The sequence below is a fragment of the Juglans regia genome, chromosome 10 (genome assembly GCF_001411555.2).
Source record: "Juglans regia cultivar Chandler chromosome 10, Walnut 2.0, whole genome shotgun sequence".
NCBI classification, from domain to species: domain Eukaryota; kingdom Viridiplantae; phylum Streptophyta; class Magnoliopsida; order Fagales; family Juglandaceae; genus Juglans; species Juglans regia.
The window spans coordinates 34480321-34505272 of NC_049910.1; the positions used below are offsets into that span (position 1 = coordinate 34480321).

A 24952-nucleotide genomic window follows, 5' to 3' on the forward strand; every position below is an offset into this window, starting at 1 on the left:
ATAGATAATAATTTATTAATCTCAAGTAAACATACAAAGAGTAAACAAAGAAAGTGATATGTGTGACGTCCCGACTCCCATGTATGGAAATGCGCGAATCGTGACGTCAGGATGATGACAACATGGGTCACGCATCCCAACGATAAGTGCCAAGTGTGTGTACATGCAAAAAGTGTACAACAAAATCACAGCGGATAATACATTACTCTTAAAAATTCATCAATTTTTATTTTTGTGAAAGCTAATACATTTCTTTTAAAAATTTATCAATTTTCTCGTTATCTTTCTTAAAAAAATTAAAAATGAAAAGTTCAAACAAACGACCTCTAAACCAAAGTCATTAGTTTTGTAGTTTCCAGCCCAATCAAAAACCCGACTCTTTCTTACTCCCCAAGCAAATCTCCTCGCCTCTTTGTTTCCTCGACCTGTAAAGCAAATTCATTACTTTAACATCCATCGAAGCGCAACTTATGATCTGTATCATTTTTGTCCATGGCAAAGCTGAAGATAGGAGGGACATGGGCTGGTGTGATAGAGGTGGTACTGGAGGAATGGACCGTGCCCATGTTGAGGATAGAGGTGACAAAGCGGTCAATCTGAGGCCCCGAGTCGATCAATTTGATTTGCGCAGGAAAGGTCTTGAGAGATGGCGATGGCACTGAGAAGTTGGCCCAACTGAGCGTCAAGAACAAGGCTAGGATTCTCGCCAGTTGTAGGGCCAACCCAATAGATTTTGAGGCCAAGAAGTTAAAATGTGACATTTTTTCTGTATCAAAGTATATTTTTATTTAAAAATTATTTTTCTTGTTTTTTGAGATGCATAATTGTTAATTAAATTTTTATATTCAAATTCTAATATTTCATTCTCAATTGATAATATGCTTAGAATATTCTTACTATGTTTATAAATATTCTAAAATAAAATAAATATTAACATAAAACAATAGAACCTAGTTTAGCAAATGGGATTCACTTATATATAACAGATGAGCACCACTTTTCATATAAAATTGTTAATATGCATAATAAAATAAAATATATTAATATTAATATTCAAAATCAAGAAATAAATTATACATTATGGAAGTTGAAAAAAACACCTGAAGGTAACAGATATTAGATGATTACTTATATACTTATATTGAGGTTACATCACTCTAATTTAGGCATCGAAGTTCTTCTGGGCACCTAGTGCCACTTTCTCGTTTGTTGCAGGTTATCCGAATAGTTGGTGGTGTGAAACACGTCATTTACATTTTTATTGCTTTTGCACTCTTTTATGATCTCCTCTTCTAGTTTTTCTAGTTTGTGCAGGCACTTGATAGATACATATACTCTAAAGAAGTTTATGAAGCAATCATAACAGAAAATGAAATTAATTATCGCACCTACAATAATGTGATTTGGCTCTATAGCCGTAGATGACATTTTTGTAATGCGATTAACTATTCGTTTTAGTTGCGTTTACATCTTAATGCATTAACCACTATTCGTTTAGATGACAGAAACTGCAATTTCCCATGAATGAGTTTTGTTGCAAACAACATACTTTTTGTAAGAAAAACTCTGTTCCCACAAGATTTTGTTATGGGAAGCTCGTGGGATAAAATTCACCGGAAAAAGTATTATAGCTCACCAAAGGTTTAAATCATGACAAATACCTATCTTTTCTCACGACATTTCTCGCGGCAAGAGCCGATGAAGTTCACCGCAAAAGCACATCCATTTTTGTTTATGCTCGTGGGAATAAGAGCAATTATCGTGAGAGGTATTGGTGGGTATGAGTATTACCCACTAGAACATTTGGGGGAAAAAACTTCTCCCGGCAAAAGAAAAAAAAAAGTATTTGCCGCGAGTTGTCTTCATGGCAAATGCTAAACAGAAAAACAAATAATTCTAAAAATCATAAAAATAAAAAAAATAAAAAGTTCTAATATAAGCTAAAAAATTATATACAAACCTTGGAGATTCAAATTGACACTAAAAAAAATAAAAATAAAAATAAAAATAAAATAAAAATGTGCTAACATGTTTACAAGAAAAACTCCTAGTGAGAACCCAAGAACAAGAAATATTGAGCAATCACCCTTTCTACTATTAAGCAATCTTTGAATGATTCTACATTTGGTAATAAGCAAATCTGAGCTAAGAATGCTGGAAGCTTTTGGAATTTTCAATAACCATTCCATGCATCCAACAAGTTGCACTCCAGACCAGAGTAACTATCTGAGTTAGACTAGCTCTAGGACTCATCCAAATCTGTGGAAGAAAAAAACATAGCAGGTATTTTATCCTTAAGAACTACTTATCAAAAAAAATTTTACCCTTAAGAACTACAGCCATGTATAAAAACAAACTTTAATACTTAGTACACACCAACAACAATCCCAACCAACATATCACTTCAATAGTTAGTTACCAATTCACATCATTCCACTTCACACTCCCATATATATAACTCAAAGAGTCAAATAGCAACATGCTTGCAGCCCATGTAATCCAATCCAACACAAATGCAGATATTTTATCCTTCTAACACATGAGTTCAACACAATAAATAACACAACCGTATAATCATAAACCAAATTCACATATCACAAAATCTGAAAATATATACATACAACAAAAATTATATATACTTGAGAAGGAAAGGTCGAAGCCTACACATAACAACAAAGAAAACTAAGGCAAAGAAAGGGAACCTACTCTTAGCGGTGCAGTGGAAAAGATAAGTGGATATTGGCTGTAGTTCCACTTTGGGTGTAGGAAAACTAAGGTTTTGGTGGATTCTTGGTATTCCTACGGAGTTCTGGAATTAGCTACACACAAAATAAAATAGATGTGTCAAGGAAAAGAAGTGGGGCTGCTGTTGCTCCTTTGCCTTAGCTATTGCCTTCTAATTGTTTGATTTTGGCTTCCCCTGTTATGAGGGTCATGAATGGCTAACAAAGATTTAAAATTTGTTGGTTCATTGGCATGAACTGAGGGACTAAAGGTCTTCAAAACAGAGGCTGAATAAGGGAAGGAATATAGAAGACTGAACTCAAAACTCAGAGTTACAAGGACTGAAATTCTGCTGCTATAATGCCTTGCAGTAATTCTAGTTCAATCCTTTTAGCATTTGTGGCCTGGAGTTTAACCAGGCTAGTAGTGAGAAGGGATGAGAATGACGTGATCAGAGGGTTGGTTTGATGTGCAGCAACTAACTTAAGTGTTTAGGTGCTAGAATCTAATAAAACTAGAGGAATATGAGGCAAGAACAAAAATTAAATTTGCCTAAAGTGATAGGCATGTAACAGGCTGCTGGAGAGAGATTGAGCTGGTCTGATGCAAGGGACTTGTGGCTCACGCACACACTGATTTATAATGGTTTGACATACAAAAAAAAAATGGAGATTTAAACATAATTGATTAGAGGAAATGATAGAGCTAAATCTACAACTCTCACACGTGAAAAGCATCAAGAAGATGTCAACAAGGAAGAAACCAGCAAGCTTGGTTAATCATCATTTCAAACCAGAACTTAAGAGAAGAAAAAAAGAAAGCATGCATATTAGAGACATAATCCAAAATATAGACTTAGAAACATGAGAAAGCAAATTCAAAAGCCTATTAAAGCTGAACCTATGTGAATTGCGAACCATGTAATGCAATTGCAACTGAATTGTTAATGAACATAGAAAGTCAATGATTGCAAACCTCAGTAGAGATCCATGACTAGCAGTAAGAAAATTTTGCACACGGGGAGAGATGTACCAATGGTTAAAAAAAGCATGTTACAAGCACATTTATGTAGCTATATAGAGAAGGATTTTCGAACAATATGCATTGAAAAGAATTACCTATCCAACATCAAGAAGTTATAAGGAGTTATATAACAGAATTAGTTCATATAACAGAATTAGTTCAAAAAACCATACAGAAGCGAGACTATGTATTTATAAGCATGCTTCTCTATGTATTTATAAGCATGAAAACCCACTTACAGGTGCAGACATACCAAATACATAACAAAATAAAAAAGGAACAAAGCACAAACTTGTTGAGCCTAAATCCAAAACCTTAAGCTATCTAATTTTGAAGTGGTTGCATTTAGACTCTCCACTTACCCAAGAATTAATGCTTCTAAAACATGAAGGCATAGGAGGTTTGAAAGCAATCCACGGTAAACCAAAAATCTTTGAATCAACCAAGTAAAAAAGCATAGTGAACTTCAATGAAAGTTATAAAAGAAACATAGCCGAACTTCATAAATAGCCCATTATACTGCCAGACATTCAATAGCTAAAGTGAGTCAAAGTTGGCCCAGTTTCCCATTTACTACACACAAGATAATTAAATGAAGTCTAATATTTTTACATGGTATAAAGTTTACAAAAAATAAATACATGCATATACTTATTGAAAAAAATATAAACGTTTCAATATATTTATTAATCGATCAACATATGTGAGTGATAAAAGCTGAATCTTTTACAAGATTTTAACTCAAGTGAGGTACTTTATTCATGCACTTTATGGTAGCAACTTAACTCATTTTGAGCTCAAGTGCAAATCACCCATAAAGAATCTATCTAATTGCATTCTTTTCAAACTTAACTCATTTTTTTTTTCTTTTCAAAAAAAAAAAGGAACCGAAGAAGAAAATGGATAGATATCGCTGATATTTATCCTCCTTCTAGATGGTAAGGTTAAATTTTTATTTTACATGCATGTCGCAATCAAAATAAGTGATTTGGCACCATAACTACAAAACTTAAGATAATCACTATATATAACATCCTATTTTGAACATAAAAGTGTACATATTGTGAACGATAAATGCTAAAAGTTACGATCACATCTTTAATTTATTCGTTAAAAGGATCCAAATAATAAATATCAGAAACGTCGGTCACAAAGGGAGAAGATAGTAAAAGAAAATACACTAAAGTAGGATACGTTTGGATGTTGAGATGGATTGAGTTGAGTTGTAAATAATAGTATTTTATAGATCTCATTCAAATATGTTTAACTTTTTTACGTTAATATGAGTTTAACTTTTTGAATTGAAATGTATAAAGTAGGTTGAGACGATCGAATTTAACTTTTTTATAGTATGTTGAAAAAGTAATAAATTCTCATTAATGATTAGTTTGAAATGAGTTGAGTTTAGTTCAATAACCAAACACAATCTAAAAGTCACATAAGGACAAAAATGTTAAAAAAAAAAACATTAAACTCAAAGACACAAAATGACACAACTCTATGACACCGGCAAGAGAGAGAGAGTTTTGAGACTTTTATAAAAATGATCTCTCTTGAAGTTCTCGCTACTGCATGCTATGGTAAACACAAAACGAGTAATTTTGTTGTGGAAGACATCTTATAAGATTTTTTAATGAGACATTTTATATATAAGTCGGTGTGGCGGACACACCCTCTACGTTGTTGGCTTGTGATAATTTGATTTGCATAAGATGTTCAAAATTAAGGTCTCGTTTAGTTACACAGATAAAATGAGATGATATGAAAATTAAATAAAATATTAATTATTAGAATATAGTTTTTTAATATTACTTTTATTTAGACATTTGAAAAAGTTAAATTATTTATTATATTTTATGTAGAAATTTAAAAAAATTATAATAATTAAGAGATGAGATAGTTTGTGTTGTGTAATCAAACGAGACCTAAATTATATTATAAATTAAAATTTGACATGTGAGCCGTGTGGATGATATATCCCAGTATCCCACCACATTAACTTAACTTATAAATAGAATTTTTCTTAAACTTTTAGAAATACGTGCCCTACATCCAACTTCAAATTGACTTATATAAAATCTGTGTGATGAAAGCATAGGAATTAAGTTGGTAAAAATTTTGACAGCAAAAGATTTAAAATAGAGTGATCAGTCACTCAGGGGCATGCTTGGTAACACCAAACATTTTTAAAATTTCTGATAACTTTACTCTCAACTATCAATTAAAGACAAAATACTTCTCTATTTCAATTTTTAAACTTTTCATCAAATCATTAACTAGTCATTACTCAAACATAAAAATTAATAAAATTTTTAAGAATTTTAAAATAAAAGTTATATTAAACAATTATAATAAATAATTATATTTAAATAACTTTTTAATTTTAAATATTTACTTTCACAAATTGCAATACAATATTTATTTTAAATAATATTTTTAGTCAATTTGTTTCTCTCATTTATTAAAACTCAATAAAATATATTTACTCAACATATTTTACTATTATTAACAAAATATCAAAATAATTTAAATATCCAAAAGGCAAACTTATCCTTAAACTAATGCAATGGGTTCGAACTCCTCACCCGCTTGTATATAAAAATTAAAAATAAATAAATAAAAAAGTCTTTTTGTCCATCTCCACCAATCAAGGTTTCCTCAAATAATGTAACCATGATACTACGCACCGGCTATATGGACATGTCATTACAAGAAGACTTCAAGCTGGAACCCAGTCGGTACGGATAAGTCATCACCATGGAAGACCTTCTAGATAGTAATAGGTAGAAATATGTGTATATTGAGAAAGGAATTGATCGAAATTCCGTCTACTCTCAGCTGCTCTATTGACCACCACTCATAGAAATTCATAGAAGACTTATAGCTATGTTTGGAGTTGAGGTAAGTTGAGTTAATTTATAATTAGTAGTATTTTGTAAGTCTCATTGATATGTGTACAATGTAAGTAAGTTGATATATGTATTTAAATGTATGAAATAGGCCGTTAAAATATGTTAACTTTTTTTTATGGGAAGTTAAAAAAGTAGTAGATTCCACCAATTAATGGTTTGAGATAAGTTGAGTTAAGTTCAACAACCAAACATACAAGATTGGATTATTTTATCTTATCTCATCTTATTTCCTTTCCAAAAATTATTCAAATATTAACAGTACTTTTCAATTTAAAATTTTTAACTTTTTCATCTAATCATTACCTAATCATTACAACTTCTTCAAACTTTCAAACAAAACACAAAAAATAATTATATTTTTTCAAATCTTAAAACAAAAATTATATTAAAAAATTATATTCTAACAATATTTTAATTTTATAATATTTGTATTCAACTTTTTCTCACCCTTTTTCAAAATCTCATAAAACATCATAACTCAAACTATAATTCATTACCATACACAAAATATTTCTCTCCTATTTACAGATTTCTCTATGCTTAAGATATTTTATTTGTCGTTGTAATAATGCACTATTAAAGCGACCCTAACGATGGGCTACAAAAAGATCGGCTCAAGTTCAATTTGTGTTATTTTGAAGTTTGTAAAATTTTTATTAGTGTTTGTATTTGGAAAATGATTATGTAATGATTATATGAAAACTTTAAAAATTTAAAATTTAAAAATATTTTGTGTTTAAGTGATATTTAAGAATATAATTACGAGAATTTTGAAAATTCTATATCTCATCTATATGTCCAAACGAGCCTTTTAAGTCTCTTATCTAAAATCTAGAGTACTAATTTGTGTAGACTTATATGTATAATAATTAAATATGATATACGCGTTCAAAATTAAATTATTTTCTAAACCAAAATTTGAAGTATCAATAGTGTGGATGATGCGTCTCTCACAACAACTTATAAATACAATTTTTCTTAAAATTCTAGAATTATGTGTCCCACATCCAACTTTAATTTGACTTATATAAAAATGTGTGAGATTCCTCTTGTACCCCCACCTTGATTGGCCCTCTCTTAACTCAAGATGAAAGCAAAGGAAGTTGGTTAAAAATTTTAAAGCAAAATATTTAAAACAGAGTAACTAGTCAGACTAAAAATCAATGATCACTGAGTCAAGGTCTTCTCAAATAATGCAACGGTGATAATAATCGGTGGAAATATGTGTATTATATGTCATCAGCATGGAAGAGTTTCTAACGGTGGAAATATGCGTATTATAGGTAGAAAAAAAAGAGACGAAAAAGTAAAACAAATTAAATATATAAAAACTTGAAAACTGCTTTAACGAGATTTTATAAAAATAAATTTATAAATTGATGTAACTTGATAAAGTATGTCATATTTGTTTTTTAAGAAAAACTCTCCTGCTTTTATTCATCCACAAAGGGCAAAGCTTATTACAATAAAACCTCAATCCACCGAAAAGAAACAAGAAATTACAATTCCTACCCCAAACAATAACAATAATAGACAGAAATTACCCAAGTTAATGCCTTAAACACGGCAAGCCCAATCTATCCAATCTAAGAATACCCCTCGAAAGACAAGTCAAGGCAGCGCCACCCACATATCTCGCATTTTCCCTTTCCTCACCCCTGCGCACCAAAAAATCCGCGACTTGATTTCCTTCCCAGAATTGGTGTACTATCCGAAAATTAATACCCTAAAGCTCTCGAGGAAGTTCCTCCCAAAAGTCCCACAGGTACCAAACCGTGCAATGGTTGAGTAACCAGTCCACTACTACTTTCGAATCACACTCAATAATCACCTGACTAAAACCCATCTTCTTGCAAAAAATACACCCTCCTTCAGAGCCCTCAAATTCAACCTCATTGTTAGTGCCATGACCAAAGTACTGTGAGAAAGCACCCTTTACACTCCCAGTATGATCCCAAACTACTCCTCCGCCTCCACAGTTCCCCGGGTTCCCCCAGCAACTACCATTGACATTAAACTTCATCCATCCCTCCCCTGGCTTGCACCACCTGATAAGCCTTTGTCGTCATATTCTCTTTGAAAGTAGAGGAATTTGAAATTCCGAAAGGACCTGCACATCAACTGAGGATAAATCCTCTGTTTTTATTAGCTCCTCAGCCAACCTCTGAATCCAGAATTTAATGGAGATCCAAACAGCTTCTACCGTCTCCATCTGTCCCTCCATGTGAGCCTTACATCGACGATACCACAATCTCCATGTTATCAAACTCGAAATGAGGCCTATTATAATGCCCCGTAGCAACAATTTCCTGGCACAAGCTTGCCAATGTAAAACACGTGCCCACCACGTCCCCATCGGCATGCATGGAACTCCCAGAGCCTTCGTCGCTTTCTACCAAATTTCTTTAGCAAACTCCACCTATACTGAGTACCTGGTGTTGAACACAACAGTCACATTGTGATGCTAGATCGACCTTGCACTCTCTTATCCACATGTAGGCATCAGAACCTTGCTTTCCACATACAGACCATAATCTTCTTTGGCAAAACAGGATGCCAAAGCCAGTCTAGCCCTTGGAACAAATAACCCTTTGCCCTGATGATGTCCCACGCATTAGCAGTCGAGAAGACTCCATTTGTGGTTGTCTTCTATATAAAAACATCAGGCCCCTCTCTCCCAACTATAATCTTCCGTATGATAACCTCTGCAATCTCTGCACCCACCAGTTCCTCTAGTAAGTCATAGTTCCATGAACCATCAATCCAGCAATCCTTAATCTGAAGGGAAGGATTAACAACATGGACTTGATTACAAAGAGAGCCCTCTGCCAACCATCGATCATATGAAAAGGAAGCTTTACCCTCATGCACTCACATCTGCATGTTTTCCCAAACATAAGGAAAAACCATGATAATCGACTTTCAAAACCGAGAACACACAGCCGACGTGGAGGCAAGCATGAGATGCCCCTTCTTCTCGTACTTATCAACCAACATAAGATGTCGTGCAAATTTCATGTGCAGAGTCTGTTGTACCTCAGCAATGTCACGTAACCCCAAACCTCCCTCCCGCATAGGCTTACAAATCTTAGATCAAGCACACCATTTCATCTTACCCTGGCCATTTATGTCTCCCAAAAAAAAATTAGAGAGGAAAGAATTTACTTTCTTAAAAATCACCTTCGGCAGATCAAGGACTGCTAATAGATGAGTGGACATGCAAGTGAGTACATGTTTCAAAAGGGTGAGCCTACCCCCTTATGATAGCAGCTTTAGCAATAAGAGGCTCTATAATTCTAGCCATGAGACGACCAATTACTATAGGCACCCCCAAATAAATCATCGGAAAACTTTCCACAAAGCCCGAAGCCCTCAAAAGCCCACACTTCCTTGCCAAATTAATATGCTTCGACAGAAAGATTGCCGACTTCTCTGTGTTAATAACTTGACCAGACCATTTTTCATACACTCGCAATGTTTTCATAAGCATTCTCATAGACCTTTTCTCGCCATTAACAAACACCAACAAGTCATCCGCATATAGTAAATGGGAAATCAATGGGCCCCCATCAGATGATAAAACCGTCCAATCTTCCCTTCTTCAAATTGCCTTCTTAAATGGCGAGATAAAATCTCCTTCATCACAAAAAAAAATAAATAAATAAGGGGATAAAGGGTCCCCCTGTCGTAAACCCCGGGATGGTTTGAAAAAATCTTCGTAGGTTCCATTTATCATGATCGAAAATCATGGGGATTGCACACACTCTGCCACCAAGCTACAAAACTTTTGAGAAAAACCAAAACTATCAAGCACTCCTAAAAGGAAAACCCAATTAACCCTATCATACACATTTGACATGTCAATCTTTAGCATCACACTTCTCCCTTGGGTTTTTTCTATTTAAAGAGTGCACCATCTCTTGCGCCAACATGATGTTTTAAAAAGTACTATACCCTGGGATGAAAGCCCCTTGCTCCGACGAGATCACAAAAGGAAGACTCTTGGTCATTCTCTTAACCTGTATTTTTGAGAAAATCTTGTAAGCAAATAAACAAAGACTAATCGGCCAAAATTTATCAAAGCTTCTCAGATCCTTTACTTTCAGGATAAGTACAATGAAAGAAGAAGTATAGAACCTTGGCAAAGAAGCACCATTAAAAAAATCGCTAGCTGCCTCTACCACATCTCCCTTAATCAAATCCCAACAATACAAATAGAACTCTAACCCAAAGCCGTTTGGACCAGGGGCACTATGCTTCGGAATTGAGAAAACAATTTCTTTAACTTCTTCCTCTGTAGGAGCCTGGCAAAGCAATGAATTCTCAACATCAATGACCATTTTCTCCACCAAAGGAGATAAATCATCTTGTTCTATACCGAGGGAGCTCGACAGGTTTTCTTGGAAATAATTGGTGGCACCCACATGGACTTCTTCAGGAGAATCCAAGACCGTCCCGTCTTCAAGTTGCATGGATGAAATAGTAGTTGCATTCTTTCTTTGATTGACTATAGCATGGAAAAATTTAGAGTTATTATCCCATTCTTGTTTTGCTTTTTGAGCCAAATGCATCTCCTCCCTTTTCTCCCATACCCCTAGTTCAGCTTTGGTTACAAGATAGTCAATTTCCACCTCATGCATATATGCCGTTTGTAGCTGGTGCTCAAGTAACTCCAATCTCTCCTCGTGCGACTTCATATTGTGTTCCACATGACCAAAAATCGATCGGTTCCAAGCTCACAACGCAATCTTGGTCTTCTTTAACTTCACTGCTAATTTCACCAATCTCATAGCAGCTTCTGGTTCCTGCCAGACCTCCTTCACACACTCAAAAAAAATTTCATTAGTGCACCACATGTTGTGGAAACAAAATGGGGATGGCCCATAAGTGATCGACGGTCTATCAAGGTGTAAAACCATTGGGCTGTGATCCGAAGTTTTCTACACTAGATACTTTAACTTTGCAGAGGTAAATAGATTGGAAAAACTCACATTGGTGACTGCCCGATCTAGTCTCGCCCAGCTCCTAGAGCGTCCCTCTTAGCCATTGCACCAGGACATGCTTCTTCCTTGGAACCCCATCTCCACCGAGCCACAATTATTTAAGCATGTATTAAAATCCTCCATGGACGATAAAGGCCTCGGATTCCCTCCAATCCTCTCCCCATCCTCCAGGATAGCATTAAAATCTCCCACAACTAACCACGGTAGGTCGTCAATTCAGGATTCTTCAAGGTCTTTTTATAACTCCTTGTGCTCAACTTGAGTGCATTTTGCATACACAAACATGAGAAGAACTTGTTTGTTATCCAATGTAAACCAGCCTAATAAAAACTGGTCAGACCTATTCACCATCTCAAAGATCACTTCTTCTCTCCAAAACAGCCAAATCTCCCCCCCCCCCAACCCAATTGCTTCATTACAACAAAAATGCTGAAAATCTAAAAAACTCGCTAGCTTGGACATTTGGTTTTCCATTGCAAAAGGTTCCAAAATAGCCACCACTACCACATTATTTTTCCTCACCAGACTCTTCAATCTTTTTCGAGACCTTCCCAACCCCCTAATGTTTCATACCATAATTGTTTCAATCATAGATTCAATTTTTGAGTTCGGGTAGCCACCCGCTGGGATTGTCATACACCATTGTTCAAAGTAGCTTTCATTTGTGGCAAAGTAGAATATGATTCATATCTTTTTCCTTGGCTAAAACCGCAAGACTACCCTCATCCTCTTTATTCGAAACACATTTAGTTAAGACATCGCTTGGACCTTCAACATTCATGTAGGTATGCCTTCACCTACTCTCCATTTCCAATAATTCCGTAGCTGTATCCCACTTACCACTATCCACCTCTATCTGGCACATGTTATTCAATAGATTAGCTTAAAGAAGAAGAGTTTCTTCATTCTGTAAAAAAAGAGTACTAAACTCTATCTCCTTTGTACCCAATGGTCCAGCCATACCATTATGGGGCCCTTCTCTACGCCCAGCATTTTCATAGACAGTAAGGTCCTGCACAGCCTTATCCATCGCTGCATCCCCATGCGGCATCTCCAAACCTGAATCTTCTTCCTTGTCTCACCTGCAATAGTCTTCCCCACCAATGACGTAGTGATCATCGGCTGGGGGGTGGGCACCACCATAGGCACGCCCTAGCAGAAACGATAGAAACCTACCAAAATAGGAAATCCCACGTATTGCAGAGCGCTGTCGTGGAGCCTTTTTTTACTTTCTCTCAAGTCTTTTCCGTTGAGGAATAATCTCACATTGGCTATGGACAAGGTCTTAGGCATGTTTATAAGCAATGAGCAATCATCTATTATTGAACCGGTTTTATGAGATGAGTTAGGCCCATGAATTTCTTTATGGTATCAGAGCCTGTCACAGGATGAATGGGGCCCGCACTATTTACCCCGTGACAAGGACCAGAAAAAATACTGGCCTGCACGTGAGGGAAGGTGTTAAGGAATAATCTCACATTGGCTGTGGACAAAGTTTTAGGCATGTTTATAAGTAATGAGCAATCCTCTCTTGTAGAAACGGTTTTATGAGATAAGTTAGGCCTATGAATTTCTTCATTTTCTCCCTTTTTCTATTACTTTAAATTATAAAGTTATTTTTATTGTAAAATAGAATTAATATATTACATAAAATTACGTCCGTTTGTGAATTTACTTATGTAAAATCTCTTTTTAGCCATTACACTTTTATAAAAAGTTATATAGCTTCCATTTGTAATTAATTTACAACCATAGGATGCCAACATAGTTCAAATGCATAGCATTTGTGGAATATATTGAAGAAAAATGAAATTTACAGTCATGGAGTGCACAAGCGTAGCACAGTCTTTTTGAAAAAAATGAATACATATGAGATTCACCTGAAAAAAATTAAATTTTTAATAGAAAATGATAGGGATCTTGCTTTTTAATGGAAAATTAATTTTTTCACATCATTTTTTAAACACTTTTAAATATTTTAAAAAATAAATTCGCAATATTATTAAACAAAATTTTCTTAATTACTAAGTAAAAAAAACTAGAAAAAAATTTTTGGAGTGGGATCCCCCAACGGAATCCCTAAGATTACCCTTTTTTAATAGTGGAGCTCACTCTTTTTCAAAACGATTGCGTGGCATTTATGTACTCCATGACTATATGTTGTATTACTCTTTGGTGAAAGATAAATATTTTTTGGTACGTTGTTTTAGAGTGTTACTGTTTTATTTGAGTTAACATGTTTTATTTGATTTTGGAAAATGAGAAAAAAAATTGAATACAAATATTATAAAGTTAAAAAAGTTGTTTGAATATTTTTTTTTAATATTTTTTTATTTTAAAATTTGAAAAAGTTGTATTTTTTTTCTTTTGGGAATTTGAGAAAGTTTTAATGATTAAATAATGATTAGATGAAAATTAGGTTAGAGATTTGAAATTAAAAAATAAATTTTGTTTAAATGATAACGTTTGCGAAGAAAATTATAAAATATTTTGAGATCATTATCTCATCTCATCTCATCTAAGTGCCGAAACATAGGCTAAAAATCAATGATTCAAAAGCTTGATCTTTTTGTCCATATCTATCACCATTATCACTGAGTCAAGGCCGTCTTCTAAAATAATGGAACCACGATTACTACCCGGTGCTATAAGGACATGATGTCATTACTAAGGATCGACAACTTCTAGCGGAACCCAATAAGCACGGATATGTCATCACCATGGAAGGCTTTTCTAGATAGTAATCGGTGGAAATATGCATATATGGAAAAAGGAAGAGACAAAAATGCAAAACAAATTATACATATAAAAATTATATGGAAATGGACTCCATCTGTCGTTAATTTGAAGCCATCTGTCATTAATTTGAAGCCTATGATGCCAGCTTAGTGTATATATATATGTGTGTATGTAAGTATGTAACTTAATAATAACATATTAATTAATAACTTAATATTCATATTCATATTCATATTTAAGAGTACTAAGTTTATATCAAGGAGGCATAAATAATAATATTAAAATTTCATGTTATATTAATTTATAGTATGTGTATAAATATATATAGCATAAAAATTAAAAAAGTTATAATATATTTAATATAAGAAATTAAATATCTCCTATAAAACAAAAGAAATTAAATATATATATTTGGCTTTGGTTTGGTCTAATTCGGTTTTCAAGATTTTGAAAACCGATACCAAACTGGTTAAGAGTTTCAAAGCAAAAGATTGAAAAGAGTCAATCATACTAAAAATCAATGATTCAAAAGCTAGCTCTCTTTGTCCTTGATCTCTATCTCGATCTCCATCATGACTGACTCAAGGTCTTCTCAAATAATGCAACTGTGATTACTACCTGCTATAAGGACATGTCATTAATTAATAAGGATGGAAGACTTCTAGGAACCCAGTAGGCACGGATATGTCATCATCATGAAAGACTTTCTAGATGGTCATCGGTGGAAATATGCATATATGGAGAACGTAAGAGACAAAATGCAAAACAAATTATTTATATAAAAATTTATTTGGAAATGGCATCCATATGTGGTTAATTTGGAAATTCAGTGTTAGTAATATTGAATCTATCAGCTGAGCATCATTCGACTCGGATCTTTTATATGATTAGTTGAATTGTATAGCATTTATGGAACTAATGAAAGAGAGATTTTCTGGTACTATGTTTTAGGGCGGTATTAACGAATGTTGTACAAGGTTGCTTGGAGCAATAGCTTTGGAGACTCACATATGTAAAATTTATTGCAAGACTGTAACATCAAATGGATATGAATTGCGGGTGTTAAAAATGGAATTCTCGTATAAAACAGTTCTTATTAACTCCATAATATAGTATAAAACATGCAATAATTTTGATTTCGATTTGGGTTGATTTGTTCAATTGCATGTATATACAAAGAAGCATCTCCAATAGGCTTTTGTTAGTCTGTATGAAAGTGTTAAGCCGGATTTGAATAGTGAGTTAAGATAAAATGAGTTGAGAAGAAAAATTAAATTGAAATATTAAAATACTATTTGAATATAATTTTATAATAATATTTTTATTTTAATATTTAAAAAAATTGAATTGTTTAATATTTTCTTTTAAAAATTTGACCATTGCTTTGACGCCATAGATATTCGGAGACGACTTGCGTTATTATAATTGTGAGTCAATGCACTATTACGTTATTCAAATAGTTGGGATAAGAACTTATGGAGGGACCCACCGAGAGCCAATTAAAAACATTGATTCAAAAGCTAGCTCTATTTGTCCTATGTTGGTCTCCATTATGACTGAGTCAAGGGAACCCATTGGGCACGGTTATGTCATCATCATGGAAGAAAGGAAGACACCAAATGCAAAACAAATTATTTATATAAATGTTTATTTGGAAATGGCGTCCATATATATGTCGTTATTTTAATAATAGTGGTTGTAGTCAATAATGCACTAATATTATGTTATTCAAATAGTTAGTTGGGATAAGATCAACTTAATTATGGGGGACCCAACGTACGAGAGTGTATAGCTAGCTAGGTACTGCCGGTGGCCTATTTAAACAAAACCTTTGCGAGTCTTATTGTAATTGGTAATTACATAAAGAGTAGAAAGCAATTAGTTGATCAATGGAGATGGGGCGTTTTTGTGGGTAAAGTAGTATTTATAAATATATATATATATATGCATATATAATGTGTGTGTAAGTAACTTTATATATAAGAATAAATAATAATATGTTAATAACTTTATAATATTCTTATTCATATTTAAGAATATATAAGTTTATATCAAGGAGACATAAAGAATAATTTTAAATTTTCATATTATATTAATTTTACAATATGTGTAATATATATAGCATAAAAATTAACAAAGTTAAAATATATTTAATATAAAAAAATTAAGTATATATACATATATCGCTTTAGTTTGGTCTAATTTGCTTTTCAAATATTGAAAATCGATATCGAACCGATTTTAAATTGGTTTTGATTTCTAGGAGCCGAAATTGAGCGAACCGGTTCAGTTCAATCAGTTTGATTGGTTTTTTCTTACACTCCTAATTTTTAACCATTTAAAAAATGAGTTTAGGGTAAATGGACTAGCTTCATTTTATCTTATTTCAATCTTAAATGCTACTTGGGAATTCTAGGTTGGGCGAGGAAAGAGGAGTGACATCGCACACACATAAGCATTTTGGCCATAATTTTGTCTATGAATATCAGAATTGCGCGTATGACCTTAATTCGAAAAGCTCTATTTGACGTGCATGTTGTGCTCACCACGCTACACCTGGTGTTCTCCGTCTCAATCCAATTTTAGTGATAGGCTTATCTTATTCTATATTTTTTTATTTGTCCATAATTGAAATTTTACTTTCTTCTCCTTAGCTATTTAAGTCCAGCTTGTGGGCTTCATAAGATATATTTGATTTTTACAAAAAAAAAAAAAAATCTTAATTTCAGATTTTATCTCAAAATTCTATGTCTATTTGCATTTCTCTCAATCTCTAGCTTCTGTTGTTTAGCTAGCCGTCAGAATAATCCTTATTCTACTCCAGCGTTGGATAAAAACCATGCTATATGAGATTTTGAAGAAGATTAGAGCATCATGTTTAGGTAGTGAGATGTGATAAAATTTTTGTGAATAATAGTTAAATGATTTGTGAATACTAGTGATCTGTTAACTCAATGATAAATTTTGTGTTAAATGATGCTAGTTAAATGAAAATTTTGTGAATAATACAAATTTTGTGATTTGTTAACTCAAATCATGAAATGATTTGAGTTAACATATTTTATTTGATTTTAGGAAATGAAAGAGAAAAAGTTGAATACAAATATTAAGTTAAAAATTTGTTTGAATATAATTTTTTAATATTGTTTTTATTTTGAGATTTGAAAAAATTGTAATATTTATTTTTATTTTTTTGAAATTTGAGAAAGTTTTAATAATTAGGTAATGATTAGATGAAAATAAGGTTAGAGATTTGAAATTAGAAAGTGTTTTGTGTTTGAATGATATTTGAGAAGGAAATTTTGAAAAATTTTGATATTATCATCTCATCTCATCTAAGTGCCAAAACATAGGCTAAAAAAATCAATATTCAAAAGCTTGCTCTTTTTGTCCATCTCTATCACCATTGTCATTGAGTTAAGGTCTTCTCAAATAATGCAACCACGATTACTACCCACGCTATAGGGACATGTCATTACTTATAAGGATCGAAGACTTCTAGGAACCCAGTAGGCACGGATATGTCATCACCATGGAAGACTTTTCTAGATAGTAATCGGTACTACAAAATATGCGTATATGGAAATAGTGTCCATCTGTGATTCATTTGAATCCCTACGATGCCAGCTTATTATATATGTGTCTATGTAACTTAATCTATAAGGATAAATAATAACATGTTAATAACTTAATATTCATATTCATATTTAAGAGTAAGTTTATATGGAGGCATAAATAATAATATTAAAATTTAATGTTATATTAATTTTATAATATGTGTAATATATGTAGCATAAAAATTCAAAAATTTATAATATATTTAATATAAGAAATTAAATATATCCTATAAAAAAAGAAATTAAATATATATATATATTTGGCTTTGGTCTAATTCGGTTTTCAAAATCTTGAAAACCAATACCAAATTGGTGTTTAATCGATTTTGTTTTCTAAGAAATTATTTTTAGCTAGATTAGTTTGTGAACTTCACATCTGCGATGTCTTTTTATGAACATAGCATTCCTCTAGTCTAAAAGCTGTGATGATGTTTAGAGTTATAAATAATCAAAATTACTGACAATCTTTTAACTATTTTTCTTTTAAATTGTATGATGGTGTTTGTGAGTGAAAATGCTGAAATGCAAATCGTTTGCATTTAGGCCCGTTTAGAAGCTTGGAGTATTTCATAATTTTGTGAATAGTAAAAAATTATTTTGAGTTAATTTGTTTTATTAGATTTTGGGAGAAGTTGAATAAAATATTATAAAGTTAAAAAATTATTTTAAATAGATTTTTTTTATTATAAAGTGTATAAAAGTTGTATTAATTTTTATATTTTGTTTAAAAGTTTGTAAAAGTTGTACTCGCTTTTGTGTTTAGTTAATGATTAAGTAATGATTAGATAAAAAATTTAAAAATTTAAAATTGAAATGTGTTTTTTATTGGAATGATAATTAAAAATGAAATTATGAAAATTATGAGAATCATGTCTCTCCAAACGAGCCTTTAAGAATTTGAAAGCAGCAAAAGATACATCCCATTTCAAATTGACTTATATAAAAAAAATAAAAAATAAAAAATGTTTTGAGATTCCTCGTTCACCCCACCTTGATTGGCCCTCTCTTAACTCGAAATGAAAGCAGCAAAAGATTGAAAACAGAGTCAGTCAATAAATCATTGATTCAAGGGAACCCACTTGGCACGAATATGTCAATAATGCAAAAGAAATTATTTATATAAATATTTATTTAGAAATGGCGTCCATATATATGTCGTTATTTTAATAATAGTGGTTGTAGTCAATAATGCACTAATATTACGTTATTCAAATAGTTAGTTGGGATAAGATCAACTTAATTAATAGTGGCTGTTACTGCCCGTTGCTTATTTAAACAAAACCTTTCATGCGAGTAATTACTTAAAAGAGTAGAAAGCAATTAGTTGATCAATGGATCAGATGGGGCGTTTTTGTTGCTGCATTTTTATTATTTTGTTCTGTGTTCAAGCTTCTATCATCCCTCCCTGCTCTGCTTGTTTGGAGGAAGAGCAAAATGCCCTTTTACTACTGATCAACTACCCAAAAGAATCTTTTTCACCATCTTCCAACTTAATTACCAACAAAGAGATTCATGCTACTGATTGCTGCAATTGGACATATGCCGTCGAGTGCAGCAACATTACAGGCCGTGTAACCCTTATTGATCTTTATAGGTTGTTCTATTGGTACTCGGGGGATTCAGCTTGGAGTAGTATAGGATCAGAATATTGGTACTTGAATACCTCTTTGTTTCTTCCCTTTCAAGAGCTCAAGTCTTTGTATTTGTTCGGTAACATATATAATTTGAGGGTATCAAAAGAAGGTCTGTGCATATTATAACTTGTGATATATAGCATTTCTTCCAATATTTTTGTTGTGAGATGAGAAATTACTTAGTTGAATATACTTATTTTGAATTTAACCAAAATTATTGTAGGTTTCGAAAGATTGTCTGGTTTGACCAACCTGGAGAAGCTTTCCTTGAACTATATTCCCTTCAATGAAAGCATCTTGCCATCCCTTGCCAAGATTACATCGCTTAAGATACTATCTTTGAGTGGAATATTCAAGGAATGGGATTACGAAGCTGCTAATTATAATAATAGCGAAGGTAAGTATCAATAATAAAATTGCTCTTTTTATTGTAAAAAGGAAATATAAATTAATCACTTCTTATTAAGGCATCTTCAATAACTGACTCAGCCAACAATACACATGCACAGCAAAACAGAGGAATCATAACTAACGGATTGTACTACAATTTCCATTCACTTATATTAATAACATATATGATTAATCGATCCGGTTTTGAAAGAGCCTCCAAAACCTATTTTCTAGAAAATTAATTAGATTTAAAGGCGACTTGGCCTTAGATTTAAATTAAGTTGGTCCATATATATGGAGCATGAGAAAATCAAACAGACATCGGTTATTTCCACAAGCTCAAATCATTGGGCTCCCATATATACCAATTTGTTGTATTTTAGGATTTATTGTACACAGCTTTGTACATTGAAAAATCACAATTGCAGGTTTTGAAAGATTGTCTGCTTTGAGCAAGCTGGAGGAGCTTTACTTGGGTGGGAATGACTTCAATGAAAGCATCTTGCCATCCCTTGGCAAGATTACATCGCTTAAGAAACTATCTTTGAGTTACAATAAGATTACTGGAAGGGTCCCAATTAGCCAGTTAGGTAGTACTACTACTTCTATTTTCATTTACCTTACTTATATTTATGCAGTTTCCTAATCTGATTCATTTTTTACAAATTTTTCTAATAAATAATGGAATATCAAAATTATTGCAGGTTTTACAATGAGTAAGCTAGAGGAGCTCTACTTGACTGGTAATTATAACATCACAGACTTGGGATTCATTTGTAAGATTGCAATATCGCTCAAGAAACTACATTTGAGTGATATTGCTTACTTGAATGGGGGAATTAATATCCAGAGTAAGTCTCACCTCAAGTTGTTGGCTTCATAATATATATTGTCTTGTTTATCGGAGTACTTCATATGCTATAAGATGGTAGTGATTTCTTAATAATTTCAATACACATGATAAATATCTAAAGCTTGCGTTGTAGTTTAATTTTTTAGAGCTTGGAAAACTAAAAATACAGGAGTTGTATTTGGATGATATAGAATAAAAATGAGGCCTAAATATTGTATGCTTACGTTATTTTAATATTTGTGGTTGTAGTCAATAATGCACTAATATTACGTTATTCAAATAGTTGGGATAACATCAACTTAATTAATGGGACCCAACGAGAGTGCATAGGTAGGTAGGTGGCGGTGGCCTATTTAAACAAAAACCTTTGCGAGTCTTATTGTAATTAATGGGACCCAACGAGAGTGCATAGTTATAATTTTAGGGTATCAAAAGAAGGTCTGTGCTTATTATAACTTGTGATATATAGCATTTCTTCCATTTTTCTTGTGAGATGAGAAATTAGTTGAATATAATTATTTTGAATTTAACCAAAATTGCATTTCTTCCATTCTTTTTTATTACATGTAACCCCTCGACATCCATTTTGAAACCACGGTTTTCCAAACCCAGGCATAAAAATACCATATAGATTAACTCAAAACTTATACAGTTGAATCTACTTATTATGACATGGATACTCATGAATTTAATCAAAATTGTAGGTTTTGAAAGATTGTCTTGTTTGAGCAAGCTGGAGGAGCTTTACTTGGATGGGAATGACTTTAATGAAACCATCTTGCCATCCCTTGGCAAGATTACATCGCTTAAGAAACTATCTTTGAGTTCCAATAAGATTACTGGAAGGGTCCCAATTAATAAAGGTCGGTATATATTCATGTATTAGCCAGTTAGGTAGTATTTATTATATTTTCATTTACCTTATATTTATGCAGTTTCCTAATCTGATTCAGTTTTTACAAATTTTTCTAATGAATAATGGAATATCAAATTTATTGCAGGTTTTACAATGAGTAAGCTAGAGGAGCTTTACTTGGATTATAATAACTTCACAGACATGAGATTCATTTGTAAGATACCATCTCTCAAGAAACTATATTTGGGAGAAGCTAAGTTGAATGAGGAAATTAATATTCAGGGTAAGTCTCAAAGTTCAATTACTTATCAACACACATGACAAGTAATTTCAACGCACATGATAAATATCTAAAGCTTGTGTTATATTTTTTTAGAGCTTGGAAAACTAAAGAACCTACAAGAGTTGTATTTGGATGATTCATCCATCGACAAAAGCTTTCTTCGTAAAGTTGGAGTGATGACTTCTCTTAATGTATTATCAATGAGTACTTGTGGACTCAATGGCAGCTTATCCAACCAAGGTAGAAACCTTTTTTTTCCAAATATGTTGATGATCATAAACAAGTTTATCTCAGTAGCATAAATTAAAAATCTACTTATTTTACAGGCTGGTGTGAACTCAAGAATCTACAAGAGTTAAACCTTGGTCATAATCATTTTGAAGGGAGATTACCTTCTTGTTTAGCAAACATGACAACACTTCGAGCATTGAATCTCGCATTCAATAACTTCAACCAAAGCATTTCTCACTCTCCCATACTTAGTTTGCAGTCACTTGAGTACCTTTCTCTGTCATATAACACACTTGTTGATGAAACAGACTCTCAAAGTTGGACTTCATACTTTCAGTTGAAGCTTCTGTTGTTGTCAAGTAGCCTTGCTAGAAGACCCACTAGAACGATTCCCAGATTCCTTCATTACCAATATAAGTTACAAGCAATTGATCTCTCGCACAATAATTTGGTTGGAAAGTTTCCCACTTGGTTGCTAGAGAACAATACAAGATTGGAGATTCTTAATTTAAGGAATAACAATTTCATAAACCCTTTCCAAGTACCCTATCATCCTAATCCCCATATTCGAAAAATAGATATTTCGAATAATGATCTAGGAGGTCCAATTCCGACAAACTTGGGTTTAGTTTTTCCCAATTTAGTGCATTTAAACATGTCTAAAAATGCGTTTGCAGGCATAATTCCATCTTCTTTAGGTAATTTAGTTTCCTTGATGACTTTGGACTTGTCTAGCAATCATTTGTCAGGAACAATACCAGACCATTTGGGAATGGGTTGCCTCAATTTGAAATACCTCAAATTGTCAAATAATAATTTAAGTGGGCAATTATTTCCAGCCATAAATAATCTAAGAGGTCTTGAGCTTTTGTATTTGGACCACAACCAATTTTCCGGAAAGATCCCATATAGCTTATCCAGTAGTACTCGCTTGATGGCATTTGATTTTAGTAGCAACTCTTTGTCAGGCAAGCTTCCAAGATGGATTGGCAACATGACCAACTTGGTTCAAATTGTTATGGCCAAAAACCAACTTGAAGGTCCTATTCCGATTGAGTTATGCAAAGTCAAAGACATCATATTTCTTGACCTTTCCGAGAATAATTTGTCTGACTTCATACCACTGTGCTTCAATTCATTGGGCATCAAACATGTTCATCTGGGAAAAAATAGGCTAAGTGGTCCCATTACAAGTGCATTCAAGAATAGCTCTGCTCTGGTAACATTAGATCTTAGAGATAACTGCCTAACTGGCAACATTCCAGATTGGATCGGAAACCTCTCATCATTGAGCATCCTCCTCTTGAAAGCTAATCACTTGCAAGGAATGATTCCAATTCAAATATGCCTTCTTGGAAACTTAACCATACTGGATCTTTCAAATAATAATTTTACTGGTCCAATACCTCATTGCTTGAGCAACATTAGTTTTGGGGCAACTAACCAAAAATCCGATCTAGGAAGTTTCAGCTCTTATTTTTTTATTGGAGCCTTGATATACTTGGAGACAGAGGCAAAAGTAATTTTTGAAAATTTTGATAATTATGATATTTTCCAGAATGTGGATGCACAACAAGAAGTAGAGTTCACAACAAAGAGAAATACTTACTCCTACAAGGTCGGTGATATCCTCAATTTGTTGTCTGGAATAGACCTCTCATGCAATTGTTTATCTGGTGAAATTCCACTTGAGCTTGGATACTTGAGCAACATCCGTGCGCTGAACTTATCGCACAACAATCTAATCGGATCAATCCCCACAACATTCTCAAACCTAAAAGAAATAGAGAGCTTGGATCTCTCCCACAATAAGTTGAATGGCAGCATTCCCCCTCAACTTATAGAGTTAAACTTTCTAGCTGTGTTTAGCGTGGCTGACAATAATTTATCGAGCAGAACACCAGAAAGAAAAGGTCAATTCGGAACCTTCGATGAAAGCAGTTATACGGGGAATCCTCTTTTGTATGGACCTCCACTACTTAATACTTGGAACAAAACTGGATTGCCATCTAAAGATAAGGGAGAAGAAAGTGGTGGTTTCATTGACATGGATTTTTTCTGCATAAGTTTTGGTGTGTCTTACACAATTGTGTTGTTGGGAATTGTTGCAGTTCTATATATAAATCCTTATTGGCGTCAGGTGTGGTTTAGCTTCATTGAAGTGTGCATTACCAAGTCTTGTTATTTTTTTGGTTGTGATTTCTTGTAAGTTGTCCTGAACTTTGTAAATTATGTAGCCCTGCATAATGATATTTGAAAATGCTTGTATGCTTGTTCTTGATTTTCAAATATGAGGTTTATAACTTTTGATAAACCTTTATCGATCGATTATTTATCTATTTTCTACTAAAATGTATGGACTTTTTATGTGTATTTCTATTGAAATTTAAGCATTTGTAAATATATAGGGTGTTATTATTTGTTATTCGCTAGAGTTAAAAAAAAAATTGGCAAATGAAGAAACTATAAGCATGACTCGTTTACAAACCCAAAGACATTGGAGAAGAAGTTTGGCAGAATTTTCCTAGAAAGTGACTCATTTGTGATGACTATGGCCATCAAGAATTCCCATTTGAGACAAGCCTGACTAAATCAATTAATTGTAAGGATATTATGCACCTTCTCCAAACCTCAATGCATTGGAAAGTACAAAAAAAAAATTGATTACAAAATTGATATGTACATTC

General features: G+C 32.9%; 1 protein-coding gene across 2 annotated transcripts; it reads left to right on the top strand.

The window, feature by feature from the left end:
* The first annotated feature begins 19302 nt into the window (after positions 1-19302).
* On the top strand, positions 19303-24589 carry LOC109020211 (receptor-like protein 15). Of its 2 annotated transcripts, none has more exons than XM_019002634.2 (8): positions 19303-19761; positions 19876-20049; positions 20471-20632; positions 20747-20893; positions 21600-21758; positions 21897-22034; positions 22128-22274; positions 22361-24589. In XM_019002634.2, the coding sequence occupies exons 1-8, from the start codon at positions 19350-19352 to the stop codon at positions 24472-24474; spliced, it is 3453 nt and encodes a 1150-aa protein (XP_018858179.2). In that variant the 5' UTR covers positions 19303-19349; the 3' UTR covers positions 24475-24589. The 2 variants fall into 2 exon arrangements, with proteins under 2 accessions (XP_018858179.2, XP_035550834.1); XM_035694941.1 differs by having other exon boundaries at positions 23824-24005.
* The last annotated feature ends 363 nt before the right edge of the window (positions 24590-24952 follow it).